Source organism: Abrus precatorius, unplaced genomic scaffold (assembly GCF_003935025.1).
Source record: "Abrus precatorius isolate BTA unplaced genomic scaffold, Abrus_2018 Scaffold8, whole genome shotgun sequence".
Lineage (NCBI taxonomy): Eukaryota > Viridiplantae > Streptophyta > Magnoliopsida > Fabales > Fabaceae > Abrus > Abrus precatorius.
In genome coordinates this window covers 20,491,226-20,509,228 of record NW_020874428.1, presented here as the reverse complement: position 1 = coordinate 20,509,228, position 18,003 = coordinate 20,491,226, and the positions used below count along the sequence as shown (strand labels likewise).

General features: G+C 32.9%; 2 protein-coding genes across 2 annotated transcripts; one reads left to right on the top strand and one right to left on the bottom strand.

The window, feature by feature from the left end:
• The first annotated feature begins 11,859 nt into the window (after positions 1-11,859).
• Positions 11,860-14,878, top strand: LOC113848405 (zinc finger CCCH domain-containing protein 25-like). The gene is made up of 5 exons (XM_027477893.1): positions 11,860-11,993; positions 12,082-12,191; positions 12,293-12,480; positions 13,485-14,224; positions 14,473-14,878. Exons 3-4 carry the CDS (start codon positions 12,334-12,336, stop codon positions 13,971-13,973), a joined length of 636 nt encoding a protein of 211 aa, XP_027333694.1. The 5' UTR covers positions 11,860-11,993; positions 12,082-12,191; positions 12,293-12,333; the 3' UTR covers positions 13,974-14,224; positions 14,473-14,878.
• A 1,028-nt stretch (positions 14,879-15,906) lies between these two features.
• Positions 15,907-17,657, bottom strand: LOC113848404 (40S ribosomal protein S2-4-like). The gene is made up of 2 exons (XM_027477892.1): positions 16,934-17,657; positions 15,907-16,265 (listed from the first exon to the last, which is right to left on the bottom strand). The coding sequence occupies exons 1-2, from the start codon at positions 17,597-17,599 to the stop codon at positions 16,107-16,109; spliced, it is 825 nt and encodes a 274-aa protein (XP_027333693.1). The 5' UTR covers positions 17,600-17,657; the 3' UTR covers positions 15,907-16,106.
• Between the last annotated feature and the right edge of the window lie 346 nt (positions 17,658-18,003).

The following is an 18,003-nucleotide window of genomic DNA, read 5'->3' as shown; positions in this document are numbered from 1 at the left end:
TATGTTAACTGGGACAATAATAAGTATAATATTACATTATGAGCTGTAAAATATTAAACTGCGAGCTGTATAATATTACATTATGAGCTGTTTAGTTTACAGGGAATGAAGGTTTCGTGAAATTAATGAGGTTGAATAGGTAAGGGTTTAAATCTATTAAATGACTTATCAAACTTTAAAAAAAGAAACTATTGATTAACTTTGAAGATTGGTTATATTCTCTTACAATACTTCTTTCTGATAACTTTTTAATGATAAATAAAAAATAAATAAATTTAATATCTTTATATTTGATGACTCAAAATTAATAAAACAAAATTACCAACTTCATTCCCATTTATTTATCCAAAACGATACACAGATTAAAAATTTAATTATTTTGTTAAAATTATTAAATAAAATTTATTATTTATTATTTATTATATTATACTATACTATTTTTAATTGAAATTTAAACCATTCCGACAATGCAAATATTTTTTATTATACTCAAATTTTTTACGTAAACCAAAATAATACTTTAAAATAGTAATTAATATAATATTAAACCTTTACATAAATAGATAAATAAGAATAATGTTTTATTTTTTCAAACAAAAAAAAAGGAAAAAAGTAGCAGAATGATGTTAACAAGTGTTTTAAGGACAATAATTAAAAATTATGAAATATATTAATAATATTAAATTTTTATATCTTTTGGTACTTCATTCTGTCTTTTTTACAAATAAAAAAATGAAGTATTTTTTTTTCTTGGTTATAAAAATATATAATAAATTTGAAATGTATTAATAGTTAAATTTTTTTACTATTAAATGTATATTTACAAAGTAATAACTACATTACTTACACCATTTAACATCACAAATATTTATGTTAAATTTCTTAACCATTATCTAGAAGAAAGTTATGAAAAAATAAGAATCATCCGTGTTTACTTTCTCTTTATCAATCCTCGTGTCCGTGTTAGAAGCCTTGGTTCCATGTTTATATAATTAAACCAAAATTGAACAGCCTATGAGCCACTTTGCATATAAATTTCTTAATAATAATAAGTGAATGGTCCTCTAGCCGCTAAAACCAGCAAAATAAAAAATATATTAACTAAAAACAAAGTACAAAGTAAACATATATCTGAAACTTCCTTTTTTTTTTCTTGAAAATTATTGTATATGCTGCTTAATGATATACAACTTTAAATCAATAAGGATTCCATATTTTCAAATGGAAAAATAATTTAAAGCAAAGTGATATATTAAAAAGGATAAAATCATGAACCGGTTGGATATAAGAACGGAAATTTAAAAAAAATAAAAATTGACTTGTTAGATAATGCCTCTTTTATGACACAAGTCATCTTGAACTCTTGGTAATAATAAAAATATTCACGCGTCACTGTGTGTCAGAGAGTTTGCAAAAGCACACGTCAGTGCATTGGCCATAGAATCATTGCTCTCTTTCTTTTGTCGCAAGGTTGTCCTAATTTCGCAACATGGATTTAATTAGGAATAATTTTATCTTTTTATATTTTATGTCAATAATTTTTAATTATTAAATAAAAATTACTAATTTATCACATAAATAAATACTTGTTTTTGGTTCTAATAAAAAATTATTTTAAATTTCTTAACTAATATTTTAACAGCACTGATAGCATTTTTCTTTAATTTTTCAAATATGTTTTATATATTTCATCTCTATGTAATATAGAAATTTAAGTATTCATTTCTAAAAGTAAAATAACTTCCATGCGTGGATTTTTTTAAAATTTTAAAATTAAAAAACTTAAAAAATGTCCCATTTAAAAAAAAAATTTGAAATATGTCTTATTTTTAATATATAAGTCAAATTAACGTGAAATGACTCTTAATTTTTACATAAGTCGTAAGTTAGAACATCATGTACCTGGTTGGGCAACTTACAGTGGAGTACTCTTAATTTCTTGATGAACTTTTTGGTATGGAGTTGTTTCCTGCCTTTTGTATTTAGCAGACATTAAAGCAATGAATAATCAATATCGATTAATTTTTTGGCATGGAGTTGCTTCGTGCCTTTTGTATTTAGCAGACATTCAAGCAATGACCATGTATTTTTTGCTGTTTCTTTGCAATAGCCCTTGCTTCAAGTTTGAGTAATTATTGTACGAATGTTACTGGGACAACTTTGACTATGAAGTTAAAAAAGGTTTTAAGGGTGCTTAATGGTTGAAGATAAACTTTCTATGCATCTAGTTTCTTCAAGTTTCTGTTTGAACTACTATTACTTTTCTATAATTATTTTGGCTGTTTAATTGTTATGTATAAAAATTTGGTAAGGAATGTTCTTATGTGATAAATGTTCTTTTAATTGTTAATGTGTTCGAATTTTTAAGACTTTTATAGCTATTTAGTGGAACTCATATCTGCATGTGCTGCAGTACTTCTTATCTAATACTGCTGCGTCCATAGGGATGGGCAATGTCCTGAATATAGTGGGGAGGAGCAAGCTGTTTGTGCTGTTGGTCTTGCAAAATCAAAACCTGGTGTTTTTGTTGAAGTAATCCAATATCTTTTAGTTTTAGCAACTCCTGCTGAGGTATTAACCATTTTTTGGTTATTTTCCAAGGACTTGTGTACCCGAATATTGTATGTTAAATTGCTTATTTTGTGCCTAAGCAACATCACGTGTGTTGGCTTTCCGTTCATCCAAACAGTTCTTTTGACTTGAATACTACTCCTTTGTTTTTGCAAGCGCGGTGTCTTCTTCCTTTCTTGAATCTTTTAATTGAACACTTCTTACTTGATCATCTTTTTCAACATCATGTTATTTTGTTCTCTCTCTATGGTTGGTTGAGTAGTCTCTTGGTTTTCTGGTAGTGTAATTGTGCAAAAGTAGCTACATTCCCTAAATTTTGATGATAGCATTCATAAAAATGATAAATAGTTCAATTACCTTCTAGATTTTTTATGCCTTCATTTCTATTCCAGTCTATCTGCCTTTTATATCCATGGCCCCCTTGATTTCCTTTTCTGGCCACTGCATGGCTCGTGTGGAACATGTTACGTGTCGTGCAATGTTTTGGTTGCTTTTCATTAAACAAACTATGCTTCACCTTTGTTATGAGTAAGTATCTATTTAGTTTAAATTTTAAATGTTTAAATATTTTAAATGTATTATATAATTTAACTTAAATTATGTATTTCATTAAAATGTATTTTATAAATTCATTTTTAATTTGATCTTTATACAAAAACATATATATATATATATATATATATATATATTGTTTTTTAATTATTTTTTTCAATATAGTAGTTATTATTATCGTTTATAGCGTCTTTATTTTATATTTATTTGTTAATTTTAATTTTTATATGTAACACATTTTTACTGTTTATACATAATATTTTTTATTTTGTCTTTATATAAAAATATACTATATTGTAAAAATTAAAATAAAAAATATTTTACATATAAAAATTACAATCAATCTCATTATGTAAACAAATTAAAATTCGTTATACTAATTCGTGACAAATTATAAAAAAAAAATTAGTATTATACCTTAAGTAATTAAAAAAATTATTTAAAAGTAAAATTCACATGTAATATCTTTTATGTTGCTCTTAATTTTAATTAGAGTTTTACCTCAAAAATAAAACTTGTAAAAAACAATCATAAATAGTTGCACGTAGAAGCTTAAGTAAAATTGACTATGAAAATTGACTTATAAGTTCAAAGTTACCAACTTATTTTTTATAAGCTAACATGGATTATTATATTTTTTTAAAGTTTGTTTTAATAACAAGGTTCTATCTCCATTCTTTAATTTGAAAATTGAATATCAAATTTGACTATTATTTTGTCTATTTGTTTATACTATTTCTCTCCTTATTTGCAATATAATATTCAATTATTCAACATGATTAAATGTTTATTTATAATACAGTAAAGTTTTTATTATAATATAAATTTATTTATTAAATTAATAATAAAAAATATATTTAATTATGATTATTATATTAACTATCAATAACTATTTTATATATTTACTATTAATTTAAGATGTTTTAAATATAATTACAGATAATATTATTTTTTATAATAATTTTATTATTAATTACTATAAAATAATTTATTTTAATCAATTCCGCACATAAGGGAATAAAATCTAATAGAAGATAATAACATGGATCATTTAAAAAAGATATTCAAGAACTCGATTTTACACAAAAAATTATAAAACTACATTAAAAATACAGGTTTTATATAAAAATTAAAATAACATTTAAATCAAATAAAAATTACACCAACTATGTACCACCATCTATGAGGCTCTTCATTGCGTGAAGTTGGAAGTTGGTTTCCAATCATGAGTGTACGAAAGATATCACTTTCAATTATAAGAAAAAAAAAGTTTTATTATTTAAACTACTAAAATTCAACATGGTATATGATATAATATATTATTATTTATATTGTTTATTACACATATTTTGAAAGTATACTATAAATATATTTAAAAAAAATACTCCTTTAATGGCGCAAATAATGTTTTTGATAAAATAAAATGTAGTTACGTTTGTTCTTATCATTATATGCATAAATTTTAACGTTCTCACACATATTCAATATTTTTTGTATAAATTTTGATTTTAATCAATTCGACTATTTGTACTATAAGTCTATAACTATCAATTACAGCTAACTTCCGTAAGTTTTTATGGTAAAAATGGTTTGCTAATTTAAAGGAAAAAGATTTTTTTAAACATAGAAAACATTTGCATTAAAAAAGACAACTGTGGTTAATTTTTAATTATTTGTGTCAAATTTTATAATAAATAATAATATATTATAATGAAACAATTTTATATTTACATATTTTAAAAACATGTTACATTAATTTTTATGCATGTTATGTTTTTAAAGAAAGCTAAATTTGATTTTCTTAGTATGTTGAAAAGTCTAAGTAATTGATACAATGTCGTGGAAGTAGAGACAAAGCAAGCACCCATCACCAAATTGAAGCCAAGTAAATGTGGACCACTCGTTGCTGCAGTTAGCAATCGGGACGGAACGGCCGCGTTTTGGAGCGACGCTATCAAGTGTTAACTGTAAAGTACTAGAGTAATTGAGTAATATCACACAGCTAAAATAGATATAAGAAAAGAAAAATTGAAGCTCAATAATTTTATGTGGAAAACCTTCAACAGATAAGGAAAAAATCATGGGCAAGACCAGAGAAATATTTTTTTCTAAGTGAAAGAAATATTACACTTTCTCTCTAATTTACAAAGAGAGAACAATGACATTCTCTCTTGAAAAATAAGAAGAAAAAAAAACCCACTTACTAGAAGCACCTCATAGGAGAATACTATTTTATCTCTCAGTATTTTTCTCTCTATATACTAGGTATTGCTTCTAGTGGGATTACACTCGATGGTGTTGGATGCACAAAATGAACGAAGGAAGCTTGCTATTTATAGGCAAAGCTTCAGCCTTTCTTTGCCCGGCAATAAATGCCACCGAAAGGTATGCAGAAGTTTTTGACAAAACATGCAGCAATTTTTGACTTTTGCTATACATGATGTAAGACTAACAATTCTCCCACTTGAAGATTATGATTAAGCTAATCATATCTTCACACATTACAATTTTATGTTGAATCCAAAATCATCTCCCACTTAAAGTCACTTTTGTGATCTTTTCAAAAAAAAATAAAAATCTTTCTCTTCTTGCCATTTCCTGCTGCAATTACGTTTCTGATAGGCCATAGGAGGACCTGCACCATTTAAACTTGTCAGTATTGATTGGCTTTGTCATAACATCTGCTAGGTTATCTTTTGTATGAATCTTCTGCAGATCCATACTTCCTTCCTTCCTCCATTACTTCTCGAACAAAATGATATTGCACTCCTATGTGTTTTGTCCTGGAATGAAAGGCTGGATTTCTTGCCATGTGCAAGGCACTCTGACTATCACAATACACTGTAATATTTGGTTGATTGTGCCCGAGTTCTTCTAATAATCTTTGTATCCAGATTGCTTCCTTGCATGCCTAAGTCACTGCCATGTATTATGCTTCTCTAGTAGATAAAGCTACAATAGATTGTAATTTAGATAACCAGCTTACTGCTCCTCCTGCAAGTATAAACACGTAACCCGTAGTAGATTTCCTTTTATTAAGATCACCTGCAAAATCAGAATCAACATATCCTCTGACAATAAACTCTGATCCTTCAAAACATAATACAGCATCAGAGGTTCCTTTAACATATCTTAGGATCCTTTTTACAGCATTCTAATGCTCTTTACCAGGATTTGCCATGAACCGACTGACCATACCAATTGCCTGACAATATCAAGTCTTGTGCAAATCATTGCATACATAAGGCTTCTCATCGCTGATGCATACGGTACTCGAGACATTTCCATCCTCTCTGCTTCATTGCTAGGACCCATACTTGAGCATAATTTATAATTGATAGGAAGAGGGGTAGAAATTGGCTTACAGTCTTGCATGTTGAAGCGCCACAAAACTTTCAATAAGTAGTTCTTCTGAGAGAGCCAAACTTTCCTATCTTTTCTGTCTCGGTGAATTTGCATCCCTAAAATCTTGTTTGTTGGTCCCAAGTCCTTCATATCAAACTCTCTAGCCAATTGTGCCTTCAATTTCTGGATTTGATCTTTGTTGGGGCCTACAACCAACATGTCGTCCACGTACAACAGTAAAATGATAAAAGTATCATCATCAAACCTCTTGTAGCATGTATAATGGTCTGAACACAGTCTGTTGTATTTGAGGCTCATAATGAAGGAATCAAATCTCTTATACCAACATCTTGATGCATGTTTTAGACCGTACAGAGATTTGGTTAACCTGCAAACCAAGTTTTCTTTTCCTTGTTCTTTAAAGCCTTCTGGTTGGAGCATATATATTTCATCTTCAAGTTCTCCATGAAGAAAAGCAGTCTTTACATCTAACTGTTCAATATGTAAATCAAATGTACCACACATAGCTAGGACTACTCTGATAGTGGTAAGTCTAACCACTGGAGAGAAAATCTCATTGAAATCAATGCCTTCTTTCTGAGCATATCCTTTGACCACCAGTCTAGCATGATACCTCTCCACTTGATCATTGCCATCTCGTTTGATCTAGTAAACCCATTTGTTTCTAATAGCTTTTCGACCTTCTGGAAGTGTTACAAGTTTCCATGTCTTGTTTCTATGTAAGGCTTCCATTTCTTCCTGCATTGCTGTCATCCACAGAGAAGCATCTGAACTGCTCACAGCCTCTTGAAAGGTTGACGGTTCTCCTTCTTCTGTTAGAAGACAATATGCATCGTGGCTTGTCATCACATAGTCTGAGTGCCAAGATGGTTTTCTTATCTGACTTGTTAATCGTCGAGCTTCTGCATCATTGGTCTCATTTGGTTCTTGTTCTTCGTGCTCTGGTTCTGCTTCAGAAAAATCATCTTCTCCAAACTTTCTATCTATCTGAACAGTAGTAGCTTCTTTAGAAGTGCTATCATTTTTCTACTCACCTTGCAGTTCATTATCTGCAAAAATTACATCTCTGCTGACAATAACCTTGCGGGTAGTGGGATCCCACAGGCAATACCCCTTAACACCATCAGCATAACCCAAGAATATACATTTTCTGGAATTTGGATCTAGCTTTGTTCTTTCCTGGGTGTTGTACATAACATATACAGGATAACCAAATACATGTAGATAAGAGTAATCTGCTGGCTTTCCTCTCCACAACTCTATTGGCATCTTAAGACCAATAGCAGTTGATGGTGACCTATTTATCAAGTAACAAACAGTTTTGATTGCTTCTGCCCATAAAGACTTGCCTAGACCTGCAGTCTTCAACATAGCTCTTGTCCTTTCCAGGAGAGTTATGTTCATCCGCTCTACTACATCATTCTGCTGAGGCGTATATGGCACTGTAAATTGCCTCTGAATACCCTCTTACTTGCAAAATGCAATAGATTCACCATTTGTATATTCTCCTCCATTGTCTGTCCTCAAGCACTTGATTTTCTTACCAGTTTCAAGCTCCACTTGTGCTTTGAACTCCTTGAATACTGGAAATACATCAGACTTCTTCTTGATTGGGTACACCCATAATCTTCTGGAATGATCATCAATAAAAGATACAAAATATTTTGCTCCTCCCAGGGACATTTCTGGTGACTCCCAGACATCATAATGAATCAAGTCTAATATATGTTTGCTTCTAGTAGTAGACTTATTAAATTTCAATATATGCTGCTTACTAGTCACACAATGCTCACAAAAAGGTAAATTTACCGATTTGAGCTCGTGAAGAAGATTGTAGTCTACAATCTTCAAGCCACGTTCTGACATATGGCCCAATTTATGATGCCACATTATCATAATATCTTTTTGACTAGTTGAAGCAACTAATGCATCTGCCGTCTGCAATGTATCTCCTAGAAGCATGTATAGATTAGCAGTAATCTTCTCTGCTTTCATCACTACTAAAGCACCTTTCACCACTTTCAAGATCCCACCTTCAATATGGGTCTTACAACCGAGGTCATCTAATTGCCCTATAGACAATAGATTTTTCTTCAATCCCTTCATATGGCGTACTCCCTGAATTGTGCGAACAGTACCATCATACATTTTCAATTTGACGGTACCAACTCTAGCAATTTCTAAGGCATTATCATTTCACATGTACACAGATCCTTCCGAGATAGGCTCATAAGTGCAAAACCAGTCTCGTTGTGGAGTCTTATGCCATGTCGCTCCTGAATCCATTATCCAAACATCAGTGAGTTGTCTCCCTCCATTAGAACTGATTGTTGCTTCGCTATACAGGATTTCTCCATCATCAGAGGTACTAGCAACACACCCTTGAGATATACTTGCTCCAGGAGACTTCTCTGGATTTTTCTTGTTATACCAACAATCTTTCTTCAAGTGCCCCTTCATGCCACAATTGTAGTATTTAAAGTTCTTCCGTCTTCGAGACTTTGATCTACCATGGTTCTGGCTCCCACTGGGGCCACGCTCCGTTGATCTTCCCCTCGTCATCGTCAATGCTTCCACTTGCTTTGAACTTTCTTTACTATCTTCTTTATTTTTGCGTCTAGATTCTTCTTCAAGAATGACTCCGACAACATCATCAAAGTGCAAGCGACCAACAATATTATTATTTGTTATATTGATGATGAGTTGATCATATGAATCTGGCAAGCTCTGAAGCAAAAGTTCGGCACCCTCATGTTCTGGTATTATGAAATCTGACGCTGTAAGCTGAGCAAACAACGTATTCAAATTGTTGATGTGGTCCGTTACTGATGTGGACTCACTCATCCGAAGAGTATACAACCTCCTTTTCAAAAATATTCTATTGTGAAGTGATTTCACCTCATACAGTTTGATGAGGGTATCCCAGATCTCCTTTGCAGTATCATTTTCTGCAATGCTTGACAAAACTGAATCTGTCATTGCTAAGTGCAAGGTAGAAACAGCGTTGCTATCCATTTCTTTCCACTTTTTATCGGTAATGTCGGTGGATCTACCTTCAATTGCTGCCGAACAATTTTCCTTTCTCAAAATTGCCTTTATCTTTAATTTCCACAGGGAGAAGTTACTCCCACTGAATTTCTCAATCTCAAATTTTGCCGCTATTTTTTTTAACTAAACCGGTTTACACAATTTCACCGTAAATAGTACAATATATGTGAACAGTATTGTATATTTTTACTGCGCACCAGAATAATTCCAGTATACGTTAACAATCACTGCAAAAGTATATAACCACACCGTGAATAATAACCATGAATAGTACCGTAGCGTCAACAACCAGTGGATGATTCTCCAACAACAAAGAATTAATCTTTTCTGATGTGGAAGATCAGACTAAGCTGCAATCACAGAGCATACTAAGAATATCCTACTGAACCATCAGCTCTGATACCACTATTAGGTACCAGAGTAACTGAGTAATATCACACAGCTAAAATAGAGATGAGAAAAGAGGAACTGAAGCTCAATAATTTTACGTGGAAAACCCTCAACAGATAAGGGAAAAACCACGGGCAAGACCAGGGAAATATTTTTTACTAAGTGAAAGAAATATTACACTTTCTCTCTAATTTACAAGGAGAGAATAATGACACTCTCTCTTGAAAAATAAGAAGAAAAAAAACTCACTTACTAAGAGCACCTCACAGGAGAATACTATTTTATCTCTCTGTATTTTTCTCTCTATATACTAGGTATTGCTTCTAGTGGGATTACACTCGATGGTGTTGGATGCACAAAATGAACGAAGGAAACTTGCTATTTATAGGCAAAGCTTCAGCCTTTCTTTGCCTAGCAATAAATGCCACCGAAAGGCATGCAGAAGTTTTTGACAAAACATGCAGCAATTTTTGACTTTTGCTATACATGATGTAAGACTAACATTAACAACCCGCACACAACTGTCCTCTTTATAAAGCAAGCACACTCAGCAACAACACCTCACAAAACAAACTATTATATTTTGAAACCGGGATAACCGTATCCCCATTCACGAATTAAATTGTTCTCGTTAAGGCTCTCTATTCATCTCGACAACACTCTTATTCCTCGTCCAAAGCTTAATCCTAATTCTTCTTTTTGTTCCCATTATTATTATTATTATCCTTGTTCCCGTTCTCAAACACACCATCTCATCATTTCCAAACACTACTAGAAAAGCGCTATTTACAAACGGATTTTACAGACAGATTTGTCGATTTTTTTTTCTGAATAATCCGTCTGTAAATTCATCTGTAATACAGACGGATTTTTATTCGTTTGTAGTTAGCATGTCATTTGGCGCGAAACAATATAGACAGAAATTACAAATATATTTTTTTGTCTGTAATTTGAAAATAGGAGGGAAATTTGGAGCGGAAGTTACAGACAGAAAAATCTGTCTGTAAATATTGCCCTTTTTAACCGACTTTTCATCTGTCAATTTACAGACGAATTTTTTCGTCTGTAACTAGACTTGACAAATTTATAGACAGAAAAATCTATCTGTAAATGAACCTTTAAAATGCACCGTTTCATTAAACTATTTACAGATAAATTTTTTCGTCTGTAATGTTTGAAACCCATAAAACCACGCCTTCCCCTTCCCCTTCTCTCTCTCACCTCTCTCCCTCTCTCTCTAGGAGCTTCAATTTTTTTGCCTTTGCAAGTGATTGGAGCATCTATTTAAAAGATAATTTATATCATTGTGTTCCTAGTACGATACTTTAACTTTTAATCGGTTTAGTTTTTTAATTTTTTATGTATTTTAGAGACTTAAAATTTATAAGATAGAGTTGTATGATTGAATATTGTATGACTGAGAAAAGGGCGTCGATGTCCTTATCTGAACTTGATTATTGTGTGTTGTAGAATTATTTGTGTTTATGGAGTTTGTAGAATATGCATGTTGTGGAGTGATAAGGGGATGTGCTCTAAAACAGTTTAGAATTGTAATGTGTATGTTTTTTATGCATTGATTAATAGATTGTTACATAATATATATATATATATATATATATATATATATATATATATTATGTATTAGATTTTTGTATTAAGTAAGAAAATATTAATATTTTACATCTCATAATGTAATATTATACTGATTATTGTCCCAATTAAAATAGCTTATTTTTTACTTAAATATATTCTATTTTCACATGCAGAATTGCACAGGCTTGACCTATAATAACTCACATAATAAATTATGAAATATCCAATTTACTGGTTGTGAATAACAGTAATTTAATGACTAATGTCTGTTCGTCGACGACCAATTTTTAAATGTAATCTATTATAAAATTTTCATAACAGTAATTTATCTCTAACATCAATTCCAGAGAAGCTGCACTCGGCATCGGTGAAGAAGCTTCGTGGCACACCAAATACAAAGATTCGGCTTACATTTTTGTTGGTGGCATTCCCTTCGATCTCACCGAGGGTGATCTTCTCGCTGTTTTTGCTCAGTATCTTCTTTCCTCTTCCATTTCATTAATTAACAATTTTATTATTATTATTATTATTATTATTATTGATTATTCCTGTTAAACCTAGATACGGTGAGGTTGTTGATGTTAATCTTGTTAGAGACAAAGGCACTGGAAAATCAAAGGGTTTTGCGTTCCTTGCGTATGAAGATCAAAGAAGCACAACTCTTGCTGTGGGTTAGTTTCTGTCACGTGATTCTAAAATATGTTTTTTTATTTTAATGAGTTTTTTTTAATGAATCTAATGGTGAATTTCTTTTTGTTGAGATGTGTCTCAGATAATTTGAATGGAGCTCAGGTTTTAGGGAGAGTGATTAGGATGGACCACGTTAATAAGTATAAGAAGAAGGAGGAGGAAGACGAAGAGACAGCGCGTCAGAAAAGGGAGGCGCGTGGTGTTTGTCGTGCTTTTCAAAGAGGTGAATGTACTCGTGGAGCTAGCTGCAAATTTTCTCATGATGAACAAGTAAGATAAGCATTTTGTTTTTTTCATGTCATAAAGTAATTTGATTTTGTTTTTTTCATGTGTTTTGTTTTTAAATAAGTATATGCTACTGTACTAACTCCCATGATTTGAAAACTTGAGCGTTGAGGTTTGATTTGTTGTTAAGTATAATTAAAATACTCATTTGCAATGCTTTTTGGCTTATTGGAATGAATTAATGGTCTTTGATATTGTCTGAATGGAATTTTGGTATTGGTTGTAGAGCTAGAGAAGAGCGTTACACCGAAAGCTAAATTTTATTTTTTCCCTTCGTTGTTGATCTGTTTTTGCTGACATAAAAAGTTCATTACTTCAGATAATCAGTTGTTCATTTCTATTTAGATGTTGTGACCTTGATGACAAACATGCTTTAGTTATGTTGAAGCTCATGGGTTAATTAAAGTGTGTTTTAAGACTCGTTGAGAGTCCAGGTTTTCCTTTCTAAGTTGATGAGAATTTTATTTTATTTTTCTTCTTCTTGTATTTTTTATAGCCGTAGGACTTGGTAGGATTCATGATTCTCCTATTTTGAACTCTCTTGTCTCTCCTTTTTAAATGAAATTAGTTGCTGGTGACGCAAGTTGCAGAGAAAGGAAATCTCTCCTTGAGTGGGTCATTTATAGTTGTTCATCACGTATAAGAGGTTTGTTTATATTAAAATGGACTTGAGTGTAGCCCATATTCATCTGTCAGAGGAGGGAAATGTAATTAATGAAGTTAGAGGGGAGGGCATTGTAAGTTAACTATATCTGAGGGAAGAGGAGCAAAATTTATGCATACTTGTTTGCTGCTGCTTTATCATCTATGTTCTATTCTTTGTATAGTTTCTCCTCACGTGTTTTGCATATAGTTGAACTTTTGAAGTTGTTGATGTTATAAAATGTGCTGAATTTAAGAATGAAAACTTAAATGCAGATGGTTTATCCAGCTATCCTTTTGTATGTTTTGACTTTGAGTTCTTGACTGTCTTTGTTGTCTTTATCCAGAGAGCTGCAAATACAGGTTGGGGTCAAGAGGAAGACAGTTCAAAATGGGGTCATGACAAATATGAGGGTCCCAAAAAAGAGAGAAAATATGGCAGCAACCCATCAAATCATTTTCCAGAAACAATGGAGAGCGATTCACATTCTAGAGCCCATGGGCATGACGTTGGATTAGACAGCCAACCAAAGAGAAGTGATAGAAGAGAGAAGACATTGCGGCAGCATGATGATGATGATAGATGTGAGGGAAGAGAAAATAACAGTAGAAGAGAAGAAAAGAGATCAAAAAGGCATGAAGATGACAAATTTGAACACAGGTCAAGAGAAGAACGATATAGGAGGGAAGAAAAAAGACCAAGAAGGAATGATTATAAAGGTATGGAACCTGAGCCAAAAGATCATAACAGAGGGGAAGGCAAGAGATCAATAAAGCCAGATGATACTGAGTTTGAACACAAGTCCAGAGGTTCTGATATAACTATTAAGGGATGATCAAAGACCCTGGAGGCAGGATGATGATGATTTTGGAAGGAAATCAAGAGAACCTCATAGTAACAGGGAAGACAGGAGATCGCGAAAGCACCCCGAAGATGAATTTGCACCAAGGTCAAGAGAAGATTATGATAGGAAACAAGATAACAAATCATATATAAATGATAGCGATCGAAGAGAGTCAAAAGTAAGATATGATTTTGACAGGAGAGGAGAGAAAAGTTCAAGAAGGTAAAGGGGCAGTATTTGAGGTCTGGGTATGAGCATGTTATTCCTTCTTTGTTTGTGGAGAGAAATGAGTACTAGTTTAATTTGAGCTATATTTGATTATCAGAAAAGTGATGCAGTGCTAATATTTCCATGGTCATTTTGTTTGTTATATGATTTAAATTCGAGAGTAGTGATAATTTTCCATTTGGTGCGGTTGGTTTGATAAATATTTTGTTTGGTTCAACGGTCTCCGACTATCAATGCTAATGCACCATGGTCCTGATGGCAGGGGAACTGTGGATGACATCAGTAGGAGACTACGAGATGGTTGTCCAAGCTTCTATAAGGAGTCTGATTACAAATTCTTCTTAGCTGTGGAGGCGCTGGAGAGAGCTGCTGTGGCTGTAGATGCTGAGGACAAGGAGAATCTTGCAAGAGAAGCATTAAATTCCTCAAGTAAAGTTCCAGAGTCTGTGAACTTACGAACTGTTTGCAAAGTTTGAGGATTTAAGGCATATTTTATCCTTTGTTTTGCTCTATTAAATGGTCATTTGTGGTAGTTATTGGAAATTAGCGGTTGTGTGGTTAAGACAACTTATATTTTCATGAGTTGTGTGCTCTAGACTTACTCACATGGAGGGTCCTTCCCACCATGTTTTAAAGTATAAAGGGGCCACAACTTTGGATTGGCAAAGCATCGTAGTTTGCCTTGCACAACAACCTAAAACAGTGACTTGTACCGTTACCAATTAGTTTGATTACCTTTGGAGGAGCAGGTGGATTATTTTTCCATACATGGAATTTAGAAATAATAGTTATTAGAATATGATGTTTTTGAAAAATTATAGAAATATGAAATTTAAAATTTGCCATTTAGTATAGGTACAAAACTTCAAAGATAAAAATAAAAATATTAAAAAATCAAAACTAGTCAATGACAATTTTTAAAATAATAATAAAATATTGAAAAAGTCCTAATAGCAAATTTTGGTCAAAGACGATTTTTGCCATTTGAAAATTTTCCATACCTTTGTAATTTTGCTAAAATTAACATTTTGTTATTTTCTTCTTTTCTTTCCCATACAAACAAAAAAGAGCCGGAGCAGGTATCACGAGGGGTATAAACAAGTTTCTTTCCAATATTTACGACGTGACTACTTACCTCACACCACAGCACAATGTACCTAGTCTAACTCCCTAACTTGGGAAACGATGACTCAATTTCCATGTCAAGCAAACACCATTGCCAATCAGTAGACAAGGTTCGATTTAAATAAATTTCCCCATAAATAATACTTTCACCATTCATAGAAATTCTCATTTTATCTCCCTGCTCTTACTCTTATCAGAACTCGGGAGATAAGTTTAGTTCATTTTATGGCCCAAATTTTTCCCTTACAAGAAGTGCTAATTAGAAAACTTATCGAAACTGATCCAAAGTAAAAGACGCCAAAATATATATTACTGCAGCGTATGACTATGAACACTTGATTTTCCCACCGCATACAATTACGAGTGACAAATGTACAACTGAAAAAATATGCTGAAAATTTAGCGCCAGTTCTGAGCGCAAAACACACTAAGCTACATCACATGGAACGTAGGCATATAGATTCACCACGCAACTCAATTTAAAAGCCAAGGTGAAACGGCTGCGGTTATCATCAGGAGTTAAAGTGACAATAAAATTCATCTACGGTAATTTACGAATTTCAAAGTGTTAAACAATTTTAATGTAAACTTTTCATATAATTTAGGTACAACAAGAAGATGAATCAGGTCGAAAATTTGGGATTTCAAAACTCAGTAAATATCCAATCGACAAAACTTGAAAAACTAAGTACATGAAAATATACTGCGTCCGTCAATAGAAAAGGAAATAACAAAAGCATAAAAACATAAAATTACTGGTTCCTAGCATGCTTAAGCCTCCACCCTTTCCTCCTCCAGGATCAAAGCCTTTCCTGTTGGCTTTGCCAACAAATCGGTGTACTCTTGGAATGGAGATTTGGAGAAGCGAGTCTCCCTCCAGAAATCAGGGGTCAGAAAACCGTAAGTTTTCAGAAGACACTCAAAAGTAGCCTGTAAAAAGAAATGCATAAATTATGGACACAAATAAATCGTGAATAGCTAACAAATTGCACATACAACTATTTCAAAATGTATTACTTATTATTAATGCAATTCAATTAATTTACACTGTCAGGGAACAAAAATAACACACAACTAATGTTAATCAGGATACAAATAATAACAAATACATTAAATTTGAAATGGGGCTTGTATTACGTCATTAACAACCCCAAGCAGCATAATAAATCATGAAATCAAAAATAAACTTTAATGTACAAGAAAAACCATTTTGCTGTGCCACATAACCCAAGGTAAAAAACGTAAAATTGTGCACCACTGCAATGAATAGTTCAATCAAATATAGAAATCAACATCCAATACTATAAAACATTGGTAAAAGATTTCAAGTTATCAAGATATAAACAAATATGGCAGCATAAAAATAAAATGAAAAAATAGAGCAGGATGCTTTAGAATTGATCATGATTTAAACTCACGAGTAATAAGAAACTTAAAAAAATGTAGAAAAATTAGTAACCAAAAAACGAAGCAAAACACTAACATCAAGTACACAATGTCCATACAAGAAAAAATTCAACATCACACAAACATTATATTCATTTAATAATCAACCAGAAATCATAACCAAAATAAAAACGAGAATTAGAGAGCGAGACCTTGACGAAATTTCCAAGAGTCTTGGTAGATCCTCTGGAGGAAGTAAAGACATCTTCAATTCCAGCAAACTGCAAAACCTTCTTAGGAACCCTAGCAGCGACAATTCCAGAACCACGAGGAGCAGGAACCATGCGGACGGTGACGGAACCGCACTTTCCGGTAACCTTGCAGGGAACGGTGTGAGGCTTTCCGATCTTGTTTCCCCAGTAGCCTCTCCTAACAGGAATAACAGAGAGCTTAGCCAAGATGATGGCACCGCGAATAGCGGTGGCAACTTCTTTGCTGCACTTAACACCAAGACCAACGTGGCCATTACCGTCACCAACGACAACGAAGGCCTTGAACCGGGTACGTTGACCGGCCCGGGTTTGTTTCTGAACCGGCATGATTTTCATGACCTCGTCTTTGAGGGAGGGGCCAACCAAGGTGTCAACGATTTGGTGTTCCTTGATTGGCAGAGAATGGAGGTAGATCTGCTCCAGGCTTCGGATTTTTCCCTCTTTCACGAGGCGACCAAGCTTTGTCACTGGGACCCACTTCTCCTCTTCGTCACGGCGCCCTGAGGCTCTGCGGCGACCACCGCGACCCCTGTCACCGCGACCGCGACCGCGTCCGCCGAAGCCACGGCCAAAACCCCCACGGTCTCCGCCACCACGTTCGGCCATCTTGATGAGTGACTGAGAGGGAGAGTGACTGCGCTGGAGTGGAATGGGAATGCTTTTGTTTTGTAGGTTGTTTGTTCATATATTTAGGGGTAGGGTTTTTAGTAGGCTTGGTTTCTGGGCTTGGTCAGGCCCAAACAGTTTTCTGTGCTGCCTTAAACCATTTTAAACATTTTTTAATTTAATAATTTTTAAAAAATATATATATTCACACACACACACACACACAATAATGTCCTAATTTTTAGTTGATTTTTATAAACATTGTTTAAACCACTTCATTTAAAATTTTAAAAAAAGATCTCCATTTTCCTTTCCACGACAATCTCATTCCTAAGTCTATCGAACTCACCCAGAAATTGTGCATCAGCAATTATGCACAAATATTGTCTGTATTAAACTTATTA